The following is a 25,655-nucleotide window of genomic DNA, read 5'->3' on the forward strand; positions in this document are numbered from 1 at the left end:
TTTATAGATATTGTGGGAAAATATTCCCACGCTCTGCTAACCTGACCCGCCACCTCAGGACTCATACAGGAGAGCAACCGTATAGGTAAGACTATTTCTACGGAATTAAAGAGCCACATACACACATGTACTGTCTCTTGGAGTTGTCTGTGTGTGTATATATGTTGAAGAAGTGTGTGTGGGTGTTTAGTTTTGAAACTGTCCAACAGCAACATTTCAGCTAAACATCATCCTCCTCGCTCACCTTTTGCCACCATCCCTCCATCTATCCTCCAAGAATACACACCATACAACGCTATATAGGATAACAATAGCACATTAACTCCCCAGTAAATAACTACTTTTCTCTCCCCTCAAATATGAGTAAGAGCAGCAACCACGCTTTCACAAGGTATTCTCAAGCAGACAGAGAGATGCAGCTCATTTGTTAACAGCTCATGGATGTTTTCCCAGGGAATTCTTGTCTACAGTTAGAAGAGAGTTTACGTGTGTTTTCTTATGCCTTAAAAGCCTGGAATAATTATCCTGCTGCTAAATCATGTGCCTGATGAAAAATGGTGTTTGTCGCCAGGGTGACAGGAAAGGGTGGGGGGTGGTCTCAGAGCTGGTAAAAGAGCAGAGCTGAGAGGAGGAAGTTTGGCGAAGAATTGGGGTGATGAGGATAGCGGGCAGATGTCCAGGCCCGGCAGCTGTAGTCATTTCTCTTGTGCGTATGAGGCCAGACTCGAGGTGATCTGCAAGCCCGCTGGCTACAACAAGTGAGGCTTTTTGCCAACCAAAAAGATTATCACAAGATTAAGCTCTTTTTTTCTGGAATCATAGTTTAGTTGGCAAATAAGACAAAGGATGCATGCAAAGTTCCTCAGCATTTTCCTTTTCATGGGAAACGTTGGTAATAAAAGTCTCCCTGCCCTCCCTCTCTTTCCAGGTGCTGCTGAGGTAGAAGTAACAATGCAGCAGCAGCTCAGTACACATGTAAAAATGAATCTTGCACATTTACTACATTTGGATAATGAGTAAGCGCTGGCTAGCACTGCTCTGCTTTGTAGTTACTAAGGTAGTGGAATGTTGGCCCAAAGATTGCAGGAGGCCTGCTGACCACAGGGGAGAGAGAAAGACAGACGCAGGCCTCTACTGCCCCAGCCTGATAGCCTGCACTCCACACGCTGGCATGCCATTAAAGATCACCACTGTTTATTGTAATTTTTTGTGGAGATAACCGGGGGGTTCCTGAGGGACAGCCAATCGAGCGAGCTAATTCCACCCGAAGAAAAGATGTAATCTTCTCGTATAATTTTGCATGAAGAAACTTGGCAAGAGGCTCTAATTTTGGAGGGCTAGAACCAAATCTGTTGCGTGCTTATTTTGTGAGGGAAGAATGCAATTTTATTGCGCTGGCTCGAGATAAGAGGCAGAGCTGTTTCACCTTAAACAAGCTCCTCCATCATGTTTGGGACTGTGGGACTGCTGGGACTGCCTGTGTGTGTGTGTGTGTGTGTGTGTGTGTGTGTGTGTGTGTGTGTGTGTGTGTGTGTGTGTGTGTGTGTGTGTGTGTGTGTGTGTGTGTGTGTGTGTGTGTGTGTCCCACATTATTTATCCCATTATGTTTCCCACAGAACAAACTACGGGCTCCTGATTCATTATGCAGTAAAGTCGTACTTATGACTAGCAGCTTGTGTATTTTGCTGTTTTTGTCATTTCATAATAGTTTTAAGTGAAAGGCCTCCACTTTTCCTGCAGGTGTAAATACTGCGACCGCTCCTTCAGCATCTCCTCCAACCTGCAACGTCACATTCGCAACATCCACAACAAGGAAAAGCCCTTCAAGTGCCACTTGTGCGATCGTTGCTTCGGTCAGCAGACTAACCTGGACCGTCACCTCAAGAAGCACGAGAATGGCAACCTGTCCGGTGAGAATTCTTGAGCATACCATTTCTGGTTTTGTAGATTGTGGAAAGATTATTAGATAATACAATTATTGTAGTTTTCTCAGCTGTTTCATTTTTCTTTTTCCTCTTTCCATATTTCATCAGAGAAAATGAGATCTACTTTGCTGATTTGTTACATAGCAATGCATTTTATTTATAAATCCTTCTGCTGATTTTTTTTTTTTTTTTTAAATGTACTCATGATTGGAAACAATTTTAGAAGCTGACAAATTAGAATACATAAATCTGTCATCTACCTCTGCAACAGCACAAAATAGTTTTTTATCTGAATGAGCTGCTTTAATCAGCAGCACAGCTTATGGGTTTGATAGGTTGCATCACTCTGACTTCTAAATCTGCAGAACAAGCAGTGACACCTTGCCAACAGCTGAAAGCAACAGTCCTCATACTGTAGGAGGTTTTCACTTAATCAGACACGATGTTCACTCTATCAAATGCAAAATCAATCATCTGCCAAGCGTTTCCCCCAACCACAACACAATGATAATAGACTGGAAACTGATAAGCAGAAAAGCAGTTTCATCATGCAGTAGTTAAAATAATAAAACTGTTGTTGCTTAAACCTCAAAGACACTTTGATAGGTCCAACATTAAAAATGCATTTTGTGGGGTGGCCTATAGCTCACCCAGTAAGAGCGTGCGACCCATGTAGGCTGAGTCCTTTGCAGCGGCCCGGGTTCAAATCCGACCTGTGGCCCTTTGCTGCGTGTCATCTTCTCTTTCTCTCCCCTTTTCCTGTCTATCCACTGTCACTATTGAATAAAGGGAAAAATAATATATAAAAAAAAAAAATGCATTTTGTGTGGCCAAGCATTGTCAAAATTCACATGATTTAATTTTAAATTGTAGTCAAGAACTCAAGGTTTCCATAGATACCAAATATGTCATGGAGAATTCCACTGAAATGTGTAGAACCTGATGCACAATACAGTTTTCCCCCTATGATGTAATGGGTCCACAATTAAATCACTAGGAAGAAATTGGATATTGGATATGAATATTTCACTGATTGTAATTCCATTAAAGCATTGGAACTAGCAGATACAGAATGACGAGTTCTCGACATCATTTAATAAACTATGAAAACGTGTGTTCTAATGGACACAGCCATCATTTAGAAATGCATATTTGCAATAATCATTATGTTGAAATATCAGAATCAGAACTGGAATATTTTTTCTTTCTGCAGGCACTGCAATGTCGTCCCCACAGTCTGAACTGGACGGTGGCAGTGCCATATTGGATGACAAAGAAGACTCTTATTTTAATGAAATAAGAAATTTCATCAGCAACACAGGCCAGAACCAGACATCACCGGACCCCTCTGAGGAAGGGTAAGCACAGTTTTATGTGTTCTGAGGCCTCTGTTTCGCGCTTAACAAGATGGTTATAGGCAAATATCATCCAGGCTTCTCACCCACCACATCTCTGCAGCAGGGACAAATGAGGCCTCCTGAAAAAGGCCCCTGGCCCTCATTACCACCATTTATTGTCTCTATATCAGGACTGTTGGACTTTGAAAGGACTCTCCAGGCTTGAATAGGGATACATAATGGGTCAACTGCCATCAGCCCATTTTAAACTTGCATTTTTATACCACACAGCCAGCCCTTGTTAATAATAACATCATGCTCAGAGGTCCTTAGTAAAGAGCAATCATCTGTGATGACATTTAAGATAATGGCAGGTTTTGGAAACAGCAGGAGCTCCTTATATCACTTGCCTTTCGGCCACACGTACGAACAGATATCTGTGTGCATGCAACTACGTCTGAGCATTATGCAAATAAATTCTTGGAGCTGTGATCAGGTCGGATAGCAGTTGAGAGGTCTGCTCAGGTCTCTGAGTTTGTTTTCACGTGCCTCACGTTGGTGTGATCACAGGGCAGATTGCGAGCGCGGATAGAGATCTCGCAGACTGGTGTATGATTGTGCAGAAGGCCTGTGAGAGCAGGACCGGGGCGGTAGAGCGTCAGAGGGATGGGGAGAGAAGCAGGAGGGGGAGTGCAGCAGTTAGCCCACCACATCTGGAACCAACATGTCTGCCTACAGGAAGAGGGTAGAGGGGGTGGGGTCAAAGGGTCGGCCCGTGTTTCCTTTCAAAGTGCTGTGCTCCTGACTACTTCTGATAGATACTTTATCCCCAGCAAATTACCACGTTTGAAAGTGTAATTAGTGAATCTGTTTTCTTAATCACGGAGCTCGAGCTCTCTCTTTTGGAGTGAGTCCCTCTTCTCAGCCCTGCAAGCACGAATACCTTTTGGCCTCAAACTCTCCATCCCAGTGGAATGCTCTGTCCAAAGCACAATATTATCAGCTGCTGATAAAAGAGAAATGATGATGTAGATACTGTATGTGCTAAAAGGTAATCTGCAATAATTTCCTCTCTCCGCTTCCTCTAAAGTCACTGCACGCTCAAAAGCATCTCTTAACAAATCCAGTGCAGGTATCCTGTTTATAAGCACCCTACAATTATGTGGTGATGTGCTTGATGTGTTTTGTTTCCTATCTTCTTTGCGTCCAGTTCTCGGTCCTCGCCTCCGAATCCTTTGTGCGAGAAATGGCATTTTTGGGGGCTGACGAAAGACGTCCCAGAGTGTAATTAGTGAATCAGTCTAAATGTGGTTCCAGATGATTTACCAAATGGTGGTTTCCTGTGGCGCTGAGACAGAGGGACAGATTAAGACTCAGGCAGTTTGGATAGCTCGCCCTCTCTCGCTCCGCAGGGATAGAGGAATGAGCCGGTTGGCAACACTCTCATAACTCTCCCACCAAATGGGGCTGTCAGCTAAATATTTTGCCTATTAGATGAATACGAGATAGTAAGGAAAATAAACAAGGAGAGAGGCGAAGCACTCCAGTTAAGTGCTGCTACGATCAACCCAATGCTGCTCTGCCCAAAGGGGCTCCAGAGCCTCGATGACAAACGGGATTCCGGCTCTCTCAATCTCAGCTGCCATGTCCTGCCTCAGATCCATCTGCTCTTTATCCCATATGCTTGTTTTTGTTTATAAAGAGAAACAATTCTCACAAGAATGTGTAGGAAACTAAAAACAAAAGGCAAAAGACTGCATCCAGTATACAGTATGTGCTAAACATATGTATTATTCATTATGTAACTTATTTAACAAGCACCAGAAGAATTCTTAATTTCTTGATTACTTTCTTAAACATAAAATGAGTTTATTTATAAAAGGGCACAGCTATTAAGGGAGATATCACTGTAATTTATTCCTCCTTAAAATGTACTACTTTATCAAGCTGTATTGATCTAATCGATGTTCCTGGTCTGCAGGTTAAATGGCGGTCCATTTGAAGAAGAGAAGCCAATGATGGCCAGCCATGGGTCGCGTGACCTGGAAGATGAGGATGCGGAGGAGCTTGGTGCTGATGAAGAAGAAGCGGAAGAGTCTAGCAACACCCCTGGGAAACAGGAAGACGAAGTGCTTCCTAGCAGCCTCAGTGATGACATCATAGAAGACGAAATGGACTTCAGTGGACCCAACGACTTGAACCTCAACTGCAAAACCTCTCCTAGGAGGTAAATTCGACGCAACTAAAACAGAATTTTACATTGTGTAAATGATGATGTGCAATCAAAAGTATCTAGAAATTGCCTTATTTTAATGTATTTTATGCTTGACCTTCAGGTATAAGGATGAGCAGGAGCAGAGTGGCTACTCAGCCTTGGATCATATCCGTCACTTTTCAGAGATGCGCAAGCTGGAGGAGAGCGAGCTGAGTGATGGAGATGAGGATGACGCATCGTTTGGCTCCCCCTCTCTGACTGACACAGTCAAACAGCCACTTTTTAGGAAATCTAAGTCTCAGGTAAAAGAACATTGAAAGTTCACATGCATGCACGCCTGTTTACCTACCAATGAACATACATATTTGCATTTAAGGATGGCAGTTAAATATAGTCCATCTCCCTCTCCCTCAGGCATACGCCATGATGCTATCTCTGGCTGAAAAGGACTCTCTCCACCCAGCTTCCCACACCCCGGCCACCATGTGGCACAATTTGGCACGGGCTGCTGCTGAATCCAGTGCCATCCAGTCTCTCAGCCACGTATGATGACACCCCCTATGCGCTTTCCTTTCACCTTTCAACCCCCAAACCTGACCTATGGCACTGGGAGCCCATTGCAGGGGCTATGTGCGGTGGCCCCTGATCGTCCACAGAGTGACTGCTGAGCAGAACCACGGCCCATCTGACTGCTGAGCGGAGTGCCTCACACACAAAGCAGGGTCTCTGTCCACACAGAATCCAGCCTAGCCCCAGCCCTAAAAACCTCCAACAAATAGAGAGCAAAATGTCCCTCTGAGACCTTAAAATTTAATTGCATTAACACCAACCAGGATGATAGCAATGATGATCATTGTGGTGAAAATAATAATAAGTAATAATAGCTGTATTTATTCTGCTGAATTTCTATGTTTTGCACAGCAAAGGCAGCTGGTGGACATGGAAGATGGATGTGCTGATGTATCATTGCTAGACTGCATTTATTGCCCAGCGCATAGAACGCAGGGAAAACATTTAATGCTGAGAGGGTGAGTTTGGTTGTGTCTCTAAGACAGCCAGTTTCCGCCTAGAGCCAGAGCCTTCTTTACACCACACAGCCAGAGCCCTGGCTCATCTGACAAAAGTATCTTTAAAATATATTATAAGAATTCCCTTTTAACCCCCAGAGATCCACAGGTGTTTCTCATAAATACATGTACTTGATTATAAAAATGAAGGGCGGGGTTAGCAACCTCAGTTCAAATGAAAACCGCTCCATGTAAGGACAGCGCTAGCAGCGCTTTCATATCACTGAAGTCATTGAAGAACAAAAAAAAAAGTAATTGTTAAACTGAAATCAGGCCAGTTTCCCATCTGTGTTTTCATAGCTGCGTGTGTCTGCACAATCATAGCACTGTACACAAGTGTCTACCAACTCTTCTCCACTGCACTCCATCCTGCCCGCCTGCGCTATCTGTGAAAGGATATAAATAGATTGTCTTTTTAGTGGAAGAGAAGAAAACACAATGTTTTGTTTTTTTTACTGAAATAAGTAGCCAGTGCTGAAGTTAATTGTTGTTCTGTAAAGGGCATATGTCTTTTTTTCCAAACCCTTGAATCCATCCTAGTCCAACAATACCACTAAATAGCCTGAATGCTAGTCGTTAGCTACTCCATGCTCGTATGTCTTTCATTTTTAGACAATCATGATTTTGTTTTCAGTTTTTTGTTGGTGTTGTTGTTGTTATTTGCTGTTGTATGTTGAGATTTGTATTTATTTCTTGGCAAACTGTAGTTTGTTTACTGAATAGCACTGCTCTTAGCCCAGGTGAAGAGGAGATTCCTCACCGGGCCTATCCCAGAGTTCATTGGGGTTTGTAGATTACATTTGAGTGCCGGATAGTATTAAACATACAATTCACTCCTTATTCTTCTAATGAAACCGGTCGATGAATAGATATTACTTAGGGTTTTTTTTCTATGACAATTTAATGATTCAATTGTAAAAAATGAAAAACATTAGAAAGAATGATATTAAAAAAAAGCCAGGTATAATTTCTTCATAAACGCATGATTGGTCTGGTAAGATCTGTATCTGACATTTTCTACGGTTGTCTGCAAGCTTGTGTGACGTTTGGTTCATGTTAATCCCTTGTGCCAAATTTATGATAAATAACAGATTACTTTCATTTATTCTCCCGTTTTGAGGGACCAGATTTTTTTTTTTCTTTGTTTATGTCGTTGTTTTGTTTATAATCGATTTTAAAAAGTAATCAGCAAGTTGAGGTACTTTGTTTTAATGCTTTCTACAATGTAACTGTTATGCATTTCAATTCAATACTGTGGGAGGAACAACTAAGAAATAAAGGACTACAATGTGGATTGACATGTCTTACATTCTCTATTTATTTTTACTTAAACATTTTACTCATCCTCTGTCTCCCATCTCCCTCACACCTCCCTACTCCATACAGTCTTTCTGGCTGACCATCATTTTGGCCCAAATGGGGATTTATAGTAAAAAAAAAACACCTGGCGCTTTCTTCTGGCGCTCCCATGGCCTCCAAGAGCGAGTGAGAGCCTGAACTCTGGTCCTCTTTTTTTTCTCCAGGCTTTGGCTCGCATAGAGAGAGGGAACGAGAGAAAAGGCTGGAGAGGGCTTGAATGTGGTAATGGGAGCGGAGGCAGGAATGTGTCCTTTTTATTTGTGTCTGTTTGTGGGGCATGATGGATGAGTTGGGTAGATGTGATGACCTGGCTCATCGCTCAAACGCTCAATAAGAGTCCCATCCTGCAGCAGGCCTCCCCATCCGGCACCCCCCTCTGTCACTGCTGCCAGCCAATGTGGGCGGACATTGTGGCTGGGAGGGTTGGAGGTTCAGCAGCTCCATTGTCCGGAGAGTAGCTTCGGTGGGGGGTTGGAGAATTGGGCATGACAGTGAAGATGGCTGGCGCTGACACTCCACATTTACAGTGCTCTTGGCACCCTAATGGATGGGGTGTTTTCTTAGGGCCTGTCGTCAGCCCTCAGGGCTCCATGGGGCGTCCAGCTTTGATGAGGTCACAGGGGGTCACGCAGTGTTGATGAGGTCAGCATGGGTCGTCCAGCTTTGATGAGGTCAGCTGCAGTGATGGTAGTGATGGCGCAGGACAGGGCCATAATGGAGTGCCAGTGATAATGGTTCCGAGTGTGAGTTTTGCCACCTGTACTACTGTGGACTCATTCATGTGATTATGTGGAGTAGTCAGTAGGCATGCAACAGCTTGACTTTTCCTTGAGATTTGTGTCTGCTAATCCAGGATTTACAGTAAATCCTTAAACCTGCAGTTACTGATTATTATTTTTTTTGGCCACTTGAGGACAGCAGAAACGATCTCTGAACACATCACTGACATCATGTATCATCCCCTTTTGAGTTGATATGGTGAACTTGTAAGCAAACAGTTGCTCATTTACACATCCAGCAGATAGGGAAGAACATTAGCATTCATATGGAGTATCTAGCTTTTTATCTGCTCACTGCTCCCCCTACGTTCACCTGCTAGTTCCTGAGTTTGTCTGTCTGTTGTTTGGTGCTGAGCAGGTGGTGTACAGTGAGTTTTTAGAGCTTTTTCAATGGAAACAGCTGGGAGCAGTAAGAGTGAACCAGAACAGTGAAGCAAAAAAAACCTCTTCCCCCAAGAACATAGTCAATTGAGCCATTGCTAATATAAGAAATATGGTTTATAGCAGCTTTATCTACTATTCTTGTAGTTTTTTTATGTCTGTACTTCATCAGTGGCGGAAGAAGTATTCAGATGCTTTACTTAAGTGAAACTAATAATATCATTCTGTAAAAATACTCTGTTACCAGTATATGTCCTGTATTGAAAATGGTACTCAAGTAAAAGTATGTAAGTATCATCAGGAAAATGTACTTAAAGTATTAAAAGTAAAAGTACTCAATGCAGAAAAATCCTCACACTCAAACTGGAAACGATCAAAACAGTTCTATCAATCAACTAAAAGTTTAACTGGCTCATCATTTCAGCTGTACTCGTAGGCCTGTATATTGATGGGTAGTTTAATTTATAATAAAACATCGTATTTTATACCTTGTGTATAAAATGTGTTTTGTGTGTAAAAACCCTAATTTGTTAAGTAACTAGTAACTAATGTAGTGGAGTAAAAAGTATAATATTTCTCTCTGAAATGTAGTGGAGTAGAAGTAGAAAGTAAGGCTGGGCAATATATCAATATTATATCAATACTGATATATTGAACTGGATATCGCCTCAGATTTTGGATATGGTGCTATGATAATATGGCATAAGTGTTGTCTTTTGCAGGTTTTACAGGCTGCATTACAGTAAAGTGATGTCATTTTCTGAACTTGAATTATTTGTCTTTAGCCAGTTAGTCAATATATCCTCATTATTGGGGATTACATATCTAAAATCTCCTTGGTAAAATTATTTGTAAAAGCACCAATTGTCAACCCTACAATATTGTCGCAACAATGACGTCGAAGTATTTGGTCAAGAATATCGTGATTCTGATTTTCTCTATATCGCCCAGCCCTAGTAGAAAGTGGCATGAAAAGAAAAGACTTAAGTAAAGTATAAGAACTTTAAATTGGTTCTTAAGTACAGTACTTAAGTAAATGTACTTAGTTGTATTCTACCACTGTACTTCATCATTTTTTTTTTTTTTTTGCTAATTAGAAGCCAGACGTTTAATTAAAAAAACATTTTTTAGCTTAAACATTAAGTAAATAAAAATAAAAAAATAAAAACATGCAGAAGCAATTGTTCAACAAGCGTCTATCAAACAGGAATTATACCTTGACTACTTCGGGGAACTAATTTGGCAAGGTAATTGTGCCACTACTCCTCAGTGGCCACGCCCCCACTGCAATTGCCCACTGTAAACCCAGATTTAGTTGTAATTAAACTTTTTAGTAGTCACTACTTATTCTTTCATGTTTTTTTAATATCCATTACTAAATCACATTAGTTGTTTGTTATAATCAACTTAAGTATGCAGTGCACAGATCATATTAAGCTGAGATAACTAGGGATTTTATGTTTCTGTATGGGAGGAGCGGGGTTACTTTAACTGTTCTGCGCTGAAGCGATGCAAAGGCTCATGGGAAGAAAAAAATATATGTTCTGAACGGTTCCTGTCCTAATTAAAGTGTGTTTTAATAATGTTCTGTTAATGTTTTGGGTGTGCATTTATGTTATCTGGGTTGTAGTTTTGTATGGTTGATTTAGTGTTCATGTTAAGCTACATTTAATTTTGCACCATGACCAAGACCTGTTGGGGGGACTGATGGCTTCTGGGCAGTCACGTTCCATACTGTACAATAAGTTGGAATTTCACAATGCTGTATGTATAGTAATGTATATCCTTATTGTTATGTTGGAACAAATGTATTGAATGCTTTGGTCTTGGAGTCAGCCTGTCATAAATAAAAAAAGAAAGTTATAATAACAAATTACTTGTTTGTAGTGAAAGGTGGCCTAATGTTGTATACCTGTAATGTTTTTTGTAAAGCTGTAGTGCGTAGTTTCTGGAGGAATTCTAAGTAATGACAACAAAATTTACGATGCATCCACGTGATTCAAGCCTTCATTGATCGCGCACCTCCCCCACCCCTCCTCAACACAGTTGCTAGTAGCCAAGGAGGACATGGTGGATTAAAAAAACATGATGGACTCTCTCGATTTTCTGTGCGGGAAAGTACCCGGACGACAACAGTTTCTGAACATAGCCATACTGAGAAATACAGAGAGAGTTATGTGGAGCTGATAGTCACTTTGTATTAACTTATTTGGCAATGGCTTGAATGTAACGGACGTTCATTAATATAAAAAAGTTACGCACTAAAGCTTTAACTTACATGCTTATTTTAGACAACGTGACTCTAGAAAAAAAATTATTTGTTTACTAATGATTTTCAGTAATGCCTACGAATGTAAACTTGATTTGTCTACTGCATCAACTTACTGCTCTGTGTTAATACAACTTGACCTGTTAAGTTTCACAATGTGTAAAAACGTAGACGGTTTAAGGCAACGGGTTTCCCTGCAAATTTCTAGTAAAGTCAACTAATTCGGGATAACAGTGCATGTAATTACATCACCTACATAAAGAACTTTCCCCAGACAAATGTCCAAAGGCAATGCCTCTTGAAAGAACACCAAAATATTATGAATAGACAGCAGTGTGTATAATGTCATTGTGTGTGGGCAGTGGAGTGGTGCGATGAGAGCACCCTGGGTGATTTTGGCAGCTTAACATTTAACTGTTGTGCGTGTGCTGGTTTGATCAGTGTTGATTAGCACATGGCAATGTCACCCATGTATCCTCTCACACTTAATCAACACGTTGGGACGAGTTATTGCCGTCATTAACCCACAGCTTCTCATAAAGGGCTCAGTGTCTATTGAAGTGTGGCTGGCAAGGTCCTGGGTGTGTGTGTGTGTGTGTGTGTGTGTGTGTGTGTGTGTGTGTGTGTGTGTGTGTGTGTGTGTGTGTGTGTGTGTGTGTGTGTGCGTGCACGTGCGTGTCTCTACAGTGTCTATATGTGGACGGGTGGGCACACTGTGGGCAATGCTTCGTGGGGCTGGGAGCCACTCAGCTAATGGGGCAGCTGGCACAGCCTCAGAATCCATCAGGCCTCATTACAGCTCCTGTTCAGCCACCGTCCTCTTTTTCGTTCCTCCCCTTCTTCTTTCTCCCCTCACCCTAACCCTCCCTTCCTTTCCTCGGCCACCCGTTCACGCAGCCAACCCTGTGTGGCATGTTACTGCCCCCTCGCTGGAACATACATCACACCCCCAGAGTGAGGCCATCCCAGCTGGCAGCTCTCACACTGATTGACTTGGCACCCGTGCTGACTCAGACGCCAGGGGAAACGTTTTCGGAGAGGGAGGCATGGATGGGTGTGGGAGTTTAGCCTTCAAGGAGGGATAGGGTAGAGGGGATGGTATGGAGTGGTGCTTGCTAAACAGTTGGCACAAGTGGGAAGTGTGTTTGGGTGGAGAGACTCCACAAATCATCACATTACGTTTTTGTTGTGTTTACAATAATGGTAGCACCTCGTCTGTCTGTGTCCTCCCTTAAGTGTGTATGCAGAGCAGATGATTGCAGGCTACTCAGTCTCTCTTCTCTTCTTTTCTTCTTCTTCTCTGCTTATCTTCTTGTATTTGCCTCCCTCTTAGAAAGCAGCAGAGTTTAAGGTTGTGGTTTCATTACACTGTTTGTTTTTCTCCCTGGAGGTTACGGGTCATTAGTGTTATTGATGGACACTCAGCACAGTCCCAGACCAGGACGGAGCAGAGCAGTTGTGCACATGGTTTTAATATGACGAGTCTAATCAGGACAGGCGTGGTGGCAGAACCACTTGGAGCCTGTTATTGAAATCATCTCATTCTTTGTTCATGGAGTAGATTAGAAAGTAGCTCATCAGGGCCTTCAGCTGCATTCCGAGTCATTCAGTGTTTGCAGCAGATTAGGGTTTTGGTACTGCTGGAGCAATTTAATCATAAAAGGTATGCTTCTGTATCAGCCAATCTGAATGTATAAACTTTATTATGTTAATTATATTACACCATGAGCCATGTATTCATGTGCACTCACTCACTTACTCAGAGGTACGCTCACTGAATCCATGCTTTTTCCATAATGACCGCCACCCAGTGGTGATTATACTAATGTACACCTCCTTACATCTAGTTCAACTTTAACGTTTCACACACACACACACACACACACACACACACACACACACACACACACACACACACACACGTATATATATGGTTAGTTTCTGGTTAGAGTAAATGATGTGATCATTTCTGCTGACACATCCAAACCAAAGATGCCTTCTGAGTGTGGGAGAGTTCCTTGATACGTATCTTTTTGCAGCCATGACATTTAACATTTATTTTTCCAGGCAACAACCTAACAAATGGTGCAGGACGTGCTGAAATGATTTCCCCCTCATTCTTTTATCTGAGCCGACAGCTTTGTCAGCTGGAGTTCAAAACACAGTGGCCTTCTGGGAGATCTGGTTCAACGCAGAGGGGCAGAAATGATCTTTGGGACTTGAAGCTATGGCAGTTAAGTGATAGAATCTCTCTTGCAAAGAGTGGCTTATGCTTAATTACGACGAAAAAGTACCCATGATGCGATCTTACCGGCTATGGGCTATTTCATCTGCAGTTTCCTGCACACACTCTCTCTCTCGCTCTCTCTCTCCATCTCTCCTGATGAGCCAGCATGCATACAACAGTAGGCCTTTTCCCCTCCAAAAGCTTTTTAGCACAAAGAGCGTCTTTGTTCCTGTGCTTGTCTTAAAACAAAAGTGCCTTTCAAAGTGCTGAGATCATTTTGAGTAAACCAAAATGATGAATCAGCTCCTTTTCCTATGAACATCTTAAATAAAAGAAAGAAAACCCTGCTACATACTGTATCTATGGAGTATTACTAATACAAGACTGGAGCAACAGGGCAGTGTGGTAAGCATACATTAGGTTTGGCTTCCATCAGAGCTACTTCTTGTTCTTACCATGCCAGCTCTTCATCTAATGCACCACTGTCTGCTGTGGCACCCAGCGTTATGTGTGGAGGGCTGATCTAGTGGTGCAGTGGCCACCCAGGCCTCTGTGGATGGATGGCCTCTCTGGGCCTGTTTGACTGGAAACAGGTGTGTGTCATCTGAAGATGAAGGCCCGGCCGATAAACATTATTGGAGAACATCTGCTGCTTGTCACAACGCAGGGCGAGCTGGAGCGCCCCCCCATCCATCAGCCACACCGGAGAGTGGGTGTGGGGGGCTTCGTCCTCCGCTAGCGGGACCGTTCACCCATCACTCACCCCGGGGATGCTGGATATGGGGTACATGTTTGGTCCAGGCACCTGCCTGCCTCTGCCAGCCCACAGCCGCCTTTGGCCGATAGAGGAGAATATGCTCCAGTGCACTTGAAAAATGCCTCAGGGAGAGCACGCTCTCTCTCTGACACTGACACCCCACACAGGTGCCTCTCACACCCCCACCCACTTTAGACTACTGTCAGGGAGGCAGGCATGGCCTTAATGCTTGACCCTTCTCTGGCTGATGAGAGATGCCTGGTAGTAGCCTTGCACAAAAACGCACAATGACCTATCCACACACACACAGGATCCCATAGGTCTCTATGACAGCTGGAACCTTCCTCCCCCTTCTCTCTACCTCCATACCTTACTGCAGCCTCCAACCCCACCCAGGGATCATAGAAATCAGTACCATGCAACGCTGCATTCAAAGCACACAATTCAGAAATAGACGTTTAAAAGCAGGTGCCCACATATGTTTTTGTCGTTATAAATTTGAATCATGGCTCTTTTTCTCTTTTGATTCAGTCAAAACACAATCACAGATGATAAAGACACATGGATGAAATAAAAAGACAGTAGAAAAAACAACAGTAAAAACTGAGTTTATCAATTTTACACAAACAAAATGTATCAATGTAGCACCACTGACATAGGTATGTCAGGAAATGAGCACAGTAGGTTATGATAGATACAACTGGCACTGACCTGAGATACAATACAAATAATTTTTTTGCAAAAAAGAAACACTAATTTAAATCAAATGTATGGTGAAGGATAGCAGTAGTGATATGGTATGATTATCTTGTAATTATTTTGTATCTTTTTAATATTGTGTGGCCATAGAAATGTCTACAGGTACCACAGAACAAGTAGTAGAAGTATTAACATCAATTTTATCATTTTCTATAAGACTCCCAAACTCTGTAGGAGCTGCTGACTCAATCAACACAGATCTGAAAGAAGTGCAATGTGTGCAACGTTTGCCTGCAGTATTCCGCGACCAGCATGCCGCACTGCAATAATAAAACCCATGATCAATGCTAATGAATGAAGAGTGTTAGTAATGCTGGTAATGAAGGTTGTTCATTCAGATTCCATGAGCCATGTTGAAATAGCTTATGGATGACAATCTCTGTATGGACATTTGTAAAAGGTGTATGCACAATAAAATAAGTTAAGTTAATCTATTCTTGTGAAGGAGTCCCATAGCTAAAAAATCTGTTCAGAATAATTTGTAAACCAACTATCCAATGATCCGAGTTAGTTTCTTTTGGCAAATGGTGCAGTTGCACAAAGAATACAAGGCTAAATGTGAAATCAAAACATAATAAAATATTTTAGAAAGAAATTAAAGGGAATAAACACACACATAAGGTGATACGATTCCCTCCCTAGGCCTTTTCAGTGTTTTGGTGGAAGTGAAGTACATAAAGTCTTGATGAGGATTCAAACACTTTTTGCATCTTTGCAATTAATAGATTCTGAACTTCTGGAAAAACAGTAGTATGTCATTTAATAAAGTAATTGAACTTTTTGTGAAAAAAGCATACCAGACATAAATGATCATTTAAAGCCGAGTATGTTTTTATATTTCAAAATATGTCCAGAGGTCATTTTTATTTTGAAACATCCCCTGCTTCAACATTTATGGCTCTTCTATTGGACCATATTTTTGTAGCTCACCTGCCTGCATTCCCTGTATGCGTGGATCTTGGTGTTTTATTTTGTTAGTATAAGTAAAGAGGCATTTACATTTCACCAGAAATACTCTATGTTTGGCATTCTGTTATGCTAACCATCAAGTTTTTTTTGTGGACACGTAAATATATTGGTTGTTAAGTCTCTCCAGTGACAAGAAAGTATCAGATTCAGTCACATCTTGTCCAAACAGCACATTAAATGTAAAACTGAAAAGCAAATTAACCTCTTTCCATCAGCAATAGTCACAAATGGGATGCAGGTATTTATGGGTATTGCTAAGAAGTCTGTGTAACCCTGGACTTTAAATCTTAGACAGTCCTGGGGTGGGTTAAGAGTTTATGGTCCTTTGAGGGCCCCTCACATGCCAGGTCTACTGGGTGATTACCTTGAGCTCCAGGCTCAGTGATGCAGTGCCAGTTTCTGACAGCTGAGTACCAGTTTCACAAAAACATAATATTACTAACATCACCTTTACCAAGATGATCTGAGTAATGCTTGACAGAGCCAAGCCCCGTGTTTGAACGTCCAGTCAGGAGTTTGCACCTCTGCTTGGGTTATGTGGTTTTGCTGCCTGCTCTTCTCTTTCTTTGGGACACAGAAAAGTTCAATGGTCCTGGGGTTTGGTGTAGAAGTGCTGAAAAGGGAGAAGAAGAAAAAAAGCATGAAGACATCAGCACTATTTGAAAATCAAAAGCAAATGTTCTGGGGTTTTTGGAGGAGAAGTAACTGGTACGTAGTCTCCCGTGTGCTTGGCTTTGAGGAGGTAAAACGAAGACAGCCTCGAGCCCGGCTCCATGCTGGGTGCAGATTAAAATAACTGTCAGGAGACAGGAGCAGCTATTGAGGGAGACAGGGTGACACACAGAGTGATGGGGCTCAGCCTCTCGCACTTCATGACAGAGTATTTCACTAAAGCTGGTTCAGCTTTACAGCCCATGACCTTGTGTGTGTCTGTGTGTGTGTGTGTGTGTGTGTGTGTGTGTGTGTGTGTGTGTGTGTGTGTGTGTGTGTGTGTGTGTGTGTGTGTGTGTGGCAATGGGCGCATAGGTTTACCTTCACTACAAGTGGGGCCCAGCCAGGTGAGCGGGCACAGGCATCGCCCACTCAGCCCATCACAGCGGGCTCTATGGGAACACTGACATGGCAGGGAGCAGTCAGGGCCAAAACGGTCTCCACCACAGGCTGAGACAGAAAAGACAGTGGAAAGGTTTGAAAAAAAAAAGGAAAGAGTGTGCACAACACAAACATGTGGATAGATAGTTAGATTTTAACATCTATTTTTCATTCAGTTTAGTTAGTCATGCTGATAAAAGTGTGGCTCCCTCAAGCTGAGCTCTACCTTTTTCACATCTCCGTCCCGTCCTTCCTGCGGGACAGAGGCACTGTCCGGTCGATGGGTCACACGGGGCCTCTCCAACACAGTCACATGTCTGTCCACAGCTTAATCCAAACCTGCCAGATTCACACCCTGAAAACAAATACATGGTTGTATTACTGTAGCTGTAAGCATTGTCTTCATTCATTACATAACCCTCTTCCCTACATACTGCAAGAAGGATGGACTACTGGCTCACTGAGGAACTTGCTTTTTTTTAGATAGGAAAAGGTAGGCTTTGTACTAAGATCTACTTTTGTGTTTTGATAGTTAATATTTTAATTCCTGTGAAAATGCAAAATATAACAATTAAATGTTACATGCATATAGGCAACTAGATAAGAGCCAGGTCTGTCTCTGGAGCCTGTGGCTGCCTTACAGCTGCTCGGCAATGCTCAGTCATATCTCCTGCTGGGACTGAAGTGGCCATTTAGGCGCTCACACTGTGGCTGAGAGCCCTGCGAGCAGGCAGGAGGGCGCAAGGATGTAACAGGAACGCATTAAGCAGTCGGGAAACACCTGTCTCTCATCAAATAACTAGGCTGCTTGCCTGCCCACCTACCTACTAGCCTGTCTGTCTGCCTGCCAGAACACACTCACACAAACTCATTTTTTTTTTGAAGGGGGGGGGGGGATCTCTTATCCATGTATGCTCATGCTCTGCCCATGCCTTATTGCAGCTGGGCATCCAGGTGGCTGTTAATTAATGTGCTTAATAGTGTTTCTGTCTTTTTGGTGCGATATCCTAAACAATAAAATACTTGAAAGATGAGGTATATATTATCTTCAAATTAGTTTCATCCAATCAAAATCAATCAATGATTTTTGAACCATTTGACACTTCTGGCAGCCCACTGAAAATATTACTTAATTGTATGGATTTTAGTTGATAGTTAATCTTTTCGATAGTCATATACTGTATATACTTACGTCTTTGGCATTGGGGACCATAGTAGCCAGGTGGGCACACACATTGGCCTGTCACGTGGTTACATGCCTGCCCCACTTTACAGTCACACGTATGGGCACAGTTCACTCCAAAGAACCCAGATGAGCATCCTAAGAGAGACACAAGACACTGAATTTAGGTGAAGACTACTTGTTTCAGCTTATGGTTAAAAATGGTCATGTAATCATGTTGTGTCAAAGTTCAAGTGACAGACACATATTTCACAACTTTTACAGAAATGTCAGTGAGGCCACTGGCAACCTTATCACCAAGTTTCCCTTTTATATTAAAAGTGAGTGTTTGCATACTGTGTTGACAGGAGTGGCCGTAGTATCCAGCAGTACAGCTGCAGGTACCAGTAAAACGGTCGCAGGTCCCATTGTTGAGGCATGGACAGTCTTGTACACAATCAACCCCGTATTTTCCCTGTGAACATGCTGGAAATACACACACAACCTATGAAGAAACTGTGATTACAGTTAACATAATTTAGCAGAAATCTTATTATGAGAATGTGCAAATATGATTTATATATGGAAACTTTTAATAAAGCTGACATACGATCAATAACAAAACTCTACTATAATAGTGGGTCATATTGGTTGATCGCCTATTATTACCATTTGTTAGCTATAAAAAAAAAACAGAAATAACATAAAACGGAAGAAAGTGGGGATTGAGAAGTGTTTTTTTTAACTGTCAACTGAAGTGGATCATCTGATAGCAGGAGGTAAACAACTCCAACGTTCAGCAGAGTTTGCTCTACCAGTTGTGTTGTTTGTTGTTGTTTTGCGATTTCCCATGAGCTGAATATCGTTTTGTTTAGTTCTGATTATTTTCTGTTGGGTCTATTGCCTGTGAAGCCGTACCAGTGTCACAGCGGCGTCCGATCCAGCCCAGTCCACACTTGCAAGACCCCTCAGCTGGGTCACATAGACCCCCGTTCTGACAGGCGCATGTGTTTCTGCACTGCAGGCCGTAGCGCCCCCTAGGACATGCTTGAGAAACATTCAGACAAGACATATCAGGACAAGACATGAACTACAGGCCCTTCTGTTCTACTCAGCAATCACACCAACGGGTGTAACACACAGGCAACACACAGAGCGTCACAAAGTGTCTATCCGTCTCTTTCACACACACTTATACAAGATTGCACTACCCACATTCATGTTTATTTAACGAACAGTTCATTAAAGAGATCGCAAAGTAGTCTAATTTGGCCCTGATATAAAAGAATAATCATGTTTCTCTGGGTAATTTAGATTGGGAAAACAATAAGCAAGCAGTCTTTGATTTTTTCTGTTTATTTATTTGCTTCCTTGCCAAATCCAGCGACACGGAACACAGAGAACGAGCTACTTATAGGTTTCTGTAAACATTCAACTAGAGGAACTTAAGAGGTGGTATGTCCAAGTACATGCAGGAGGCTAAAGAAGAGAACATTTAGCGCAAGCAGTGATGGAAATCCCCACTTGGAATCCAGCTGAATTGCTGATAAAGGGAGAGATTAAGAAAGCCTAAGTCTGCCTCTGTTTCCCGGGAAAACAGTCCTGTGATCATCAGAGGCCTCACACGAAGGAAATGGAGAATTTGTTACTTAAATATACAGTGAGAAATGTTGACAAATGCTCCCTCGTTTTATTGCTTGGTTCTCACTTTCTAGTTAGGCCTCCTATTTCTGAAGAACCCATTAGGGCCAGTGGTTCCCACTGATGCACGTCAGCCTCTGTGGTAACCTTTTGTATACTCAATAGAAGGGTAAAAGATAAAAAAGCTCGATACAAACCATGTTTGATATCTGTGATACGTTGTACTCAAAGTTGAACAATGAATCGCCTCTTGCAATTTAGTTGTGAATTCTTCTTGCCTCAAAAAAAAACATTCTAATACCAAAACCCCACAAAAACCTGCATTTATTGTTAATAGTATTTTTGTTTTAATGTTTAACAAATTTGCTATTTTGACTAATTATCACTACTGTATATCTTAACCACTGCAAATACATTGCTTTTATATTGGATTTTGATGTTGATTTTAGCACCAAGTAAGCTTTACAATGTTGAGCGATATAAACAACAAGGACTGGTGTGATATAGCTGATCAAAACAAAGACATCAGTTTAGTGTTACCTTGTTGGCAGGACTGTCCTATTCTACCAGGGGGACAAATACACTTCCCAGTTGTGGAGTGGCATTGCCCTCCTTCCCCACAGGAGCACAGCTTAGCACAGTCCTTCCCATAGTACCCACTTGGACAACCTGCAGAAATAATAACATCCTTATTTACACAAAAGTTTATAAGCCTTGTGGGTCGCCTCAGTCGTGTTTGACCAGCATTTTCTAATACAACAAGGAGGCTGAAATGACACAGCTAAAACACTAACTCCAAATAATGATAATAAAGGGGTGCAAAAAAAAAACTCTTTTTCATTCTAGAGTGCAAACAGGTGGGAGGTTTCTTTACTCACTTGAGCTGCAGTCAGCTCCAATGAAGCCAGGAGGACAGTAGCAAGTCCCAGTCCTGAAGTCACAGCGACCACCATTGATGCAGCTGCATCTGGACTTGCAGTTTGGCCCAAAGGTCCCTGCCCGACATCCTGGAGACAAGCCATAGTGATGAGATGGAAAGAGAATGAAAAAGCGGGAACAAGGTCATTGTTGTTATGTTATTTGACTGAGATTTGAAGGTTATTTATTTTATTTAAAAATATGAACAGTATACAGTCAATCATAAACAATGACTTTGACATCAATTCAAATCTATAAATGGGGCCAAATATGTACACTGCTACCACATTTCTCCCACCCAACACCGTGTTTAACTAAAGGCATATTAGCCAAGCCTCATATTAGTCCAAATTGACAGTAGATAATCATCAGTGTACTTACTTATCTCGCAGCGTGCCCCGTAGTAACCAGATAAGCAGCTACATTTCCCAGTCACGGGATGGCACTGCTCTTGGTCTCCTGAACATTGGCACAGCTGGCTGCAGTTTTGCCCGAACATGCCAGCAGGACAGGCTAAGATGATACATCCAGAAATATATCATATATACACAACAGTGGGGCCATTTGATCAGATTTAGAAAGAAGTAGGCATATGATTTGCAGGAAAATTAAAGAAAAAAGGTTTTCCTAAACCCATGCTGTAGATGCATAGGTGATTTGAAAACACACTGTTCAATAAATGACCTTTATTAGAATCAATGGTTCTTGTTAATACATATACAGTCATTCAGTATTCAGACCCCTTCAGTTATTTTTACATTTTGATGTGTTGCATCCTTTTGCTAAAATGGTTTGAATTAATTGTTACCTCATTAATCTACACTCAATTATGCAATGTTTGCAAAAAAAACTGAAATATCACATAACATAAGTATTCAGACCCTTTGCTACAACATTTGATGTTACGCTCAGGTGGCTCCCATTTCTCTTGATCATCTTTGGGACGTTTCAACACTTTTATTGGAGTCCACCTGCGGTAAATTCAGTTGATTGGACACGATTTGGGAAGACACACACCTGTGTATAAAAGGTCTCACAGCTGATTATGCATATCTGAGCAAAAATCAAGTCATGAGGTGGAAGGAACTGCTTGCAGAGCTCATAGACAGAATTGTATTGAGGCACTGATCTGGGGAAGGCTACAAAATAAAGTCTGCTGTATTGAAGGTTTCCAAGAGCACAGTGACATCTTACAGTTTTTTCCAACTGCTTACACACGTTTTCAAAACTATGTCTCCTTTTTTCAAAACTCTACACACAATTCCCAAAACTGCACACACAAAATGCAAAATGCCTCACATCTCCTTCAAAATGAAACACTGCATTCAAAATACCATAAACACATCTCAAAATGAAGCATTTGCATCAAATGGCAAACACTTTTTTCATAATAGTAAATTTTTGGATATACCATGTACACACTGTTGTTCTAAATCTAAAGCTCTTTTGTCTTTCATAGGCTTATATCTACAATGTTCTAGAGAGAAAGTAGTCTGCTGAAAGTGGTTGAAAAGTGCACTGTAAAAAACAATGTAATGTTACAGTAAAACAGAAAATATGTATTGGGCAAAACATTACGTCTGTAAGAGTAGCCCAGTGTTGTATACAGTAGCATGAAACAAAGAAAAAAAGTATAAACATATGTAAACCAAAGGTAACATTTTTAGAATAAAGAATATGTGTGTGTGTGTGTGTGTGTGTGTGTGTGTGTGTGTGTGTGTGTGTGTGTGTGTGTGTGTGTGTGTGTGTGTGTTGTGAGTGTTTGTGCGTGCTTGTGTGTGGGCGGGGAGGGACAGAATTGTATGCACTTTGTGCACAACAAAGTCTGATTGATTTGTAATGCTGAAATAGTCATTAGATAGTTGCATGCAGTATGGACGCCACTGTAAAGCTACTCAAGATGGGCTTCTCTCCCTGATCTCATCAGAAATGGCTCTCCTTCTTACTCTTCTTCCCTCCTCCTCCTCCTCCTCCTCGTTGTTATCTCCTGTCTCTCCCTCCTCCTCCTCTTGCTCTCTGTCTATTGTTGGCATCCATTGTTCCAAACAGGTAATCTGACCTTTGGCCTCTGTATAGGCCTATACTAAAGCAATGATTGGTTAGTGTTCAGTTATGACATAATGTGTTTGCACATGTGAGGAGTGTGTGTGTGTGTGCCCTGGTAAATAAGTGTAGCATTTTGATTGGTTGTGTTTAGAAATGGATAGCAAGTCACTTCTTGTTAGATTTTTGTGTCTTAGGTAGAGAATTGTGTTTAATGTTTTGAAAAAAGTGTTTTATTCAATTGAGAACTGAGTGAAAGGCTGAGAAATAGCTTATGGTTTTGGAGATTTGCTGTGTAGTTTTGCACTTTGAGTGAGAGGTTTCAAAAATCGGGTGACATGAAAAGATTTTGTGTGTAAGCAGTTGGAAAAAACTGTAAATGGGAGAAGTTTGGAACAACTAGAGCTCTCCTAAAGATGGGAACCCTTCCAAACTGAGGGAGAAGGGCCTGGGTAAGAAAGTTGACTCTAGCTGAACTCCAGAGCTCTTATATGGAGAAGGGAGAAACTTCCATGAGGACCAACCTTGCTGCAACACTGCACTGATCTGGGCTTTAAATCCCCAAATCCAGGTGTGCAACGCTTTGTCTCGTCATACGCAAGAAGACAAAGGTGCTTCAACTAGTAGGCCTACTGAGTTAAGGGTCTAAATACTTATGGCAATGTAATATTTGAGTTATTTCTTTTATTTAATTTTCAAACATTTCTAAAATCCTGTTTTTGCTACATCATTATGGGATGTAGATTGAAGAGGGGAAATGTATATAAACCTTTTTAGTTGCGCCATAATGTGAAAGAAGGAATGCACTGTATATTAGCTAGTATTTTGCTAAAAATAATTTCAATTTCAAAATCCAATATTGATTTGTAATGTGCTTCTAATCAAATTATAAAATTTGCAAATATCAGGCTTTTCTTTATATTATGCTAGCTACACTACCTGATTTTGCTAACTACAACTACAGTCATGTTAGTTGGCAAGCTAATGCTAGCTAATAAAGTGGGGTTATTTGATTAGAATAACATACTTTTTATTTAAATTTTTTACATAACTGTGATCAAAGTGTAACTGGTACGACAGTGATATGAATCTTTCTGGGGCAAAAAATATAAACGTTACAGTAGTTTGTGGGAACAAAGAGCCGTTTTGCTTTCCTTCCTCAGACTTACTCTGTGAACATACTGGGACATTCAGATTTACTGTAACAAAACCAAAACTCCCAACAACTTTCCCTGGTGTTCAATCACCGATGGACGCAGAGGGACATTCTTTCACACACCCTTTCTGCATAGTATATACGTAAACACTCATCACAATAATGAACAGTCCACAGACAATCAGTCGTAGCCAACAAGATGAATCTGTGAACCGAACATGTTTTCGGGTGAGACCGCAGCACTCTGCTACTCAGTCAGGCAGCAGCAGGCAGCGTGGGGGACAGATAAGAAAGGACTCCAGACTAAAGAGGCAATTACGACGCTGTCATTATGCATGTCTGCCTTCCAAAGGCCCTTATCCGCCGCCGAGGAGACAAAAACAATGCCTTCTGTTTTACTTGGCAACTGGTGTGTAACATTTATCAGATGTCTGGGGAGTGTGTGAGGAGAGGAAGGGAGCTGAGGTGGTGGTGGGGAGGAGGTAAAAGGAGTGGTGAGCGAAGCTGCTCGTATACAGTCCTAAAGGGCACGGTCTAAATAATGAAACATTAGCATAAAGTCCTGTGACAGTGAGGGTTTAGTGCCTCTGTAAAGTGCATTTCCTGGAATAGAATAAATGGTAATCTTTCCCAGGAGGACCAGGGGAAATTTTTAATCAGTATTAACAGAATGATTCTTGGTGATCACTTCACTCCCATGATGCCTTTCCTTCCTGATGGGAGTGGTGTGTTTCGGGGGAACAGTGTTTCTATCAACAAGGCACATATGTCAGTCAAGTGGTTTTAAATGCGTGACCGTGATATTAGCCATGTGCCAAGGCTTTCTCAGTAACTAGTTATACATAAGTGACATTTGTGAGATGCTACATTTCCAAAGATGTTAAGAATTGAGTTTACCTTTTTTATAGTTGAACAAATCAAAAAGCCTCAAATCTTTATACTCTTTATACTACTTATTCTTACGTTTCTCACAGCCAGGCCCTGTGAGTCCAGCTGGGCAGCCACAACTCCCCGTCTCATGGTGACAGGACACTCCAGCATGGCACTGACACCGTTGGACACAGGAAGCACCGTAGGACCCCGGAAGGCAGGCTGGGAGTACACATACGCATGCAGGCACACATCAGTCAGTTTACTCATGTTCAAAGCTCGCCTTATTGCCACTTTCATTCTGTTGCAATTTCCTCAGTCCTATACACACTCACGTTTGTCACACCTGGCTCCCCTCCAGCCTGGCTCGCACTCACAGAGGCCTGTCACATGGTGGCAACTGGAACTATGGACACAGTCGCAGCTCTGCTCACAGCCATCTCCAAAGAATCCCTTAGAACAGGCTTCAGACAAAATGCACAAACTTTCGTGTTCAGTATACAACAATCGAGTCTGAGAAAAACACTTTTTGAAAAGTCCACTTTTTATCCTTATTAGGCTAATTGCACAACTTTTTTTGACACAGCAAGTTTTTATGATCGCAGGAGTAAGCTTCACTTTTGTTTTGCTGCTGCTGCCTGACAGAAATGTTATCAAATGTAGCACAGAGAAACTGCTGGCAAGCTATGTATCTGTACATCTCAGGTGAGGGGGGGGGGAGCCAAAATA

The 25,655-nt window shown here is 41.8% G+C and overlaps 2 protein-coding genes across 14 annotated transcripts in view; one reads left to right on the plus strand and one right to left on the minus strand.

Annotated features, from left to right (window-relative positions):
• mecom (MDS1 and EVI1 complex locus) overlaps positions 1-7,842 on the plus strand; it is a 133,586-nt gene extending 125,744 nt beyond the window's left edge. For all 13 annotated transcript variants that reach the window (XM_039787617.1, XM_039787585.1, XM_039787612.1 and 10 more), the window contains 6 exons: positions 8-85; positions 1,741-1,910; positions 3,139-3,283; positions 5,244-5,489; positions 5,599-5,779; positions 5,892-7,842. In XM_039787617.1, the coding sequence (XP_039643551.1) occupies positions 8-85; positions 1,741-1,910; positions 3,139-3,283; positions 5,244-5,489; positions 5,599-5,779; positions 5,892-6,026 (955 nt within the window). In that variant the 3' untranslated portion in view covers positions 6,027-7,842. The remainder of the gene's footprint in view (positions 1-7; positions 86-1,740; positions 1,911-3,138; positions 3,284-5,243; positions 5,490-5,598; positions 5,780-5,891) is intronic.
• Positions 7,843-14,958: 7,116 nt separating this feature from the next.
• The window catches only part of megf6 (multiple EGF like domains 6), a 59,560-nt gene continuing 48,863 nt past the window's right edge, over positions 14,959-25,655 (minus strand). Inside the window, exons 28-38 of the mRNA XM_039790509.1 lie at positions 25,262-25,390; positions 25,020-25,148; positions 21,239-21,370; positions 20,818-20,946; positions 20,480-20,608; positions 19,217-19,345; positions 18,656-18,784; positions 18,329-18,457; positions 17,363-17,491; positions 17,077-17,205; positions 14,959-16,657 (exon numbers count right to left, since the gene is read on the minus strand). Of these exons, the coding sequence (XP_039646443.1) occupies positions 16,578-16,657; positions 17,077-17,205; positions 17,363-17,491; positions 18,329-18,457; positions 18,656-18,784; positions 19,217-19,345; positions 20,480-20,608; positions 20,818-20,946; positions 21,239-21,370; positions 25,020-25,148; positions 25,262-25,390 (1,373 nt within the window). The 3' untranslated portion in view covers positions 14,959-16,577. The remainder of the gene's footprint in view (positions 16,658-17,076; positions 17,206-17,362; positions 17,492-18,328; positions 18,458-18,655; positions 18,785-19,216; positions 19,346-20,479; positions 20,609-20,817; positions 20,947-21,238; positions 21,371-25,019; positions 25,149-25,261; positions 25,391-25,655) is intronic.

This window comes from Perca fluviatilis, chromosome 2 (genome assembly GCF_010015445.1).
Source record: "Perca fluviatilis chromosome 2, GENO_Pfluv_1.0, whole genome shotgun sequence".
NCBI classification, from domain to species: Eukaryota; Metazoa; Chordata; class Actinopteri; order Perciformes; family Percidae; genus Perca; species Perca fluviatilis.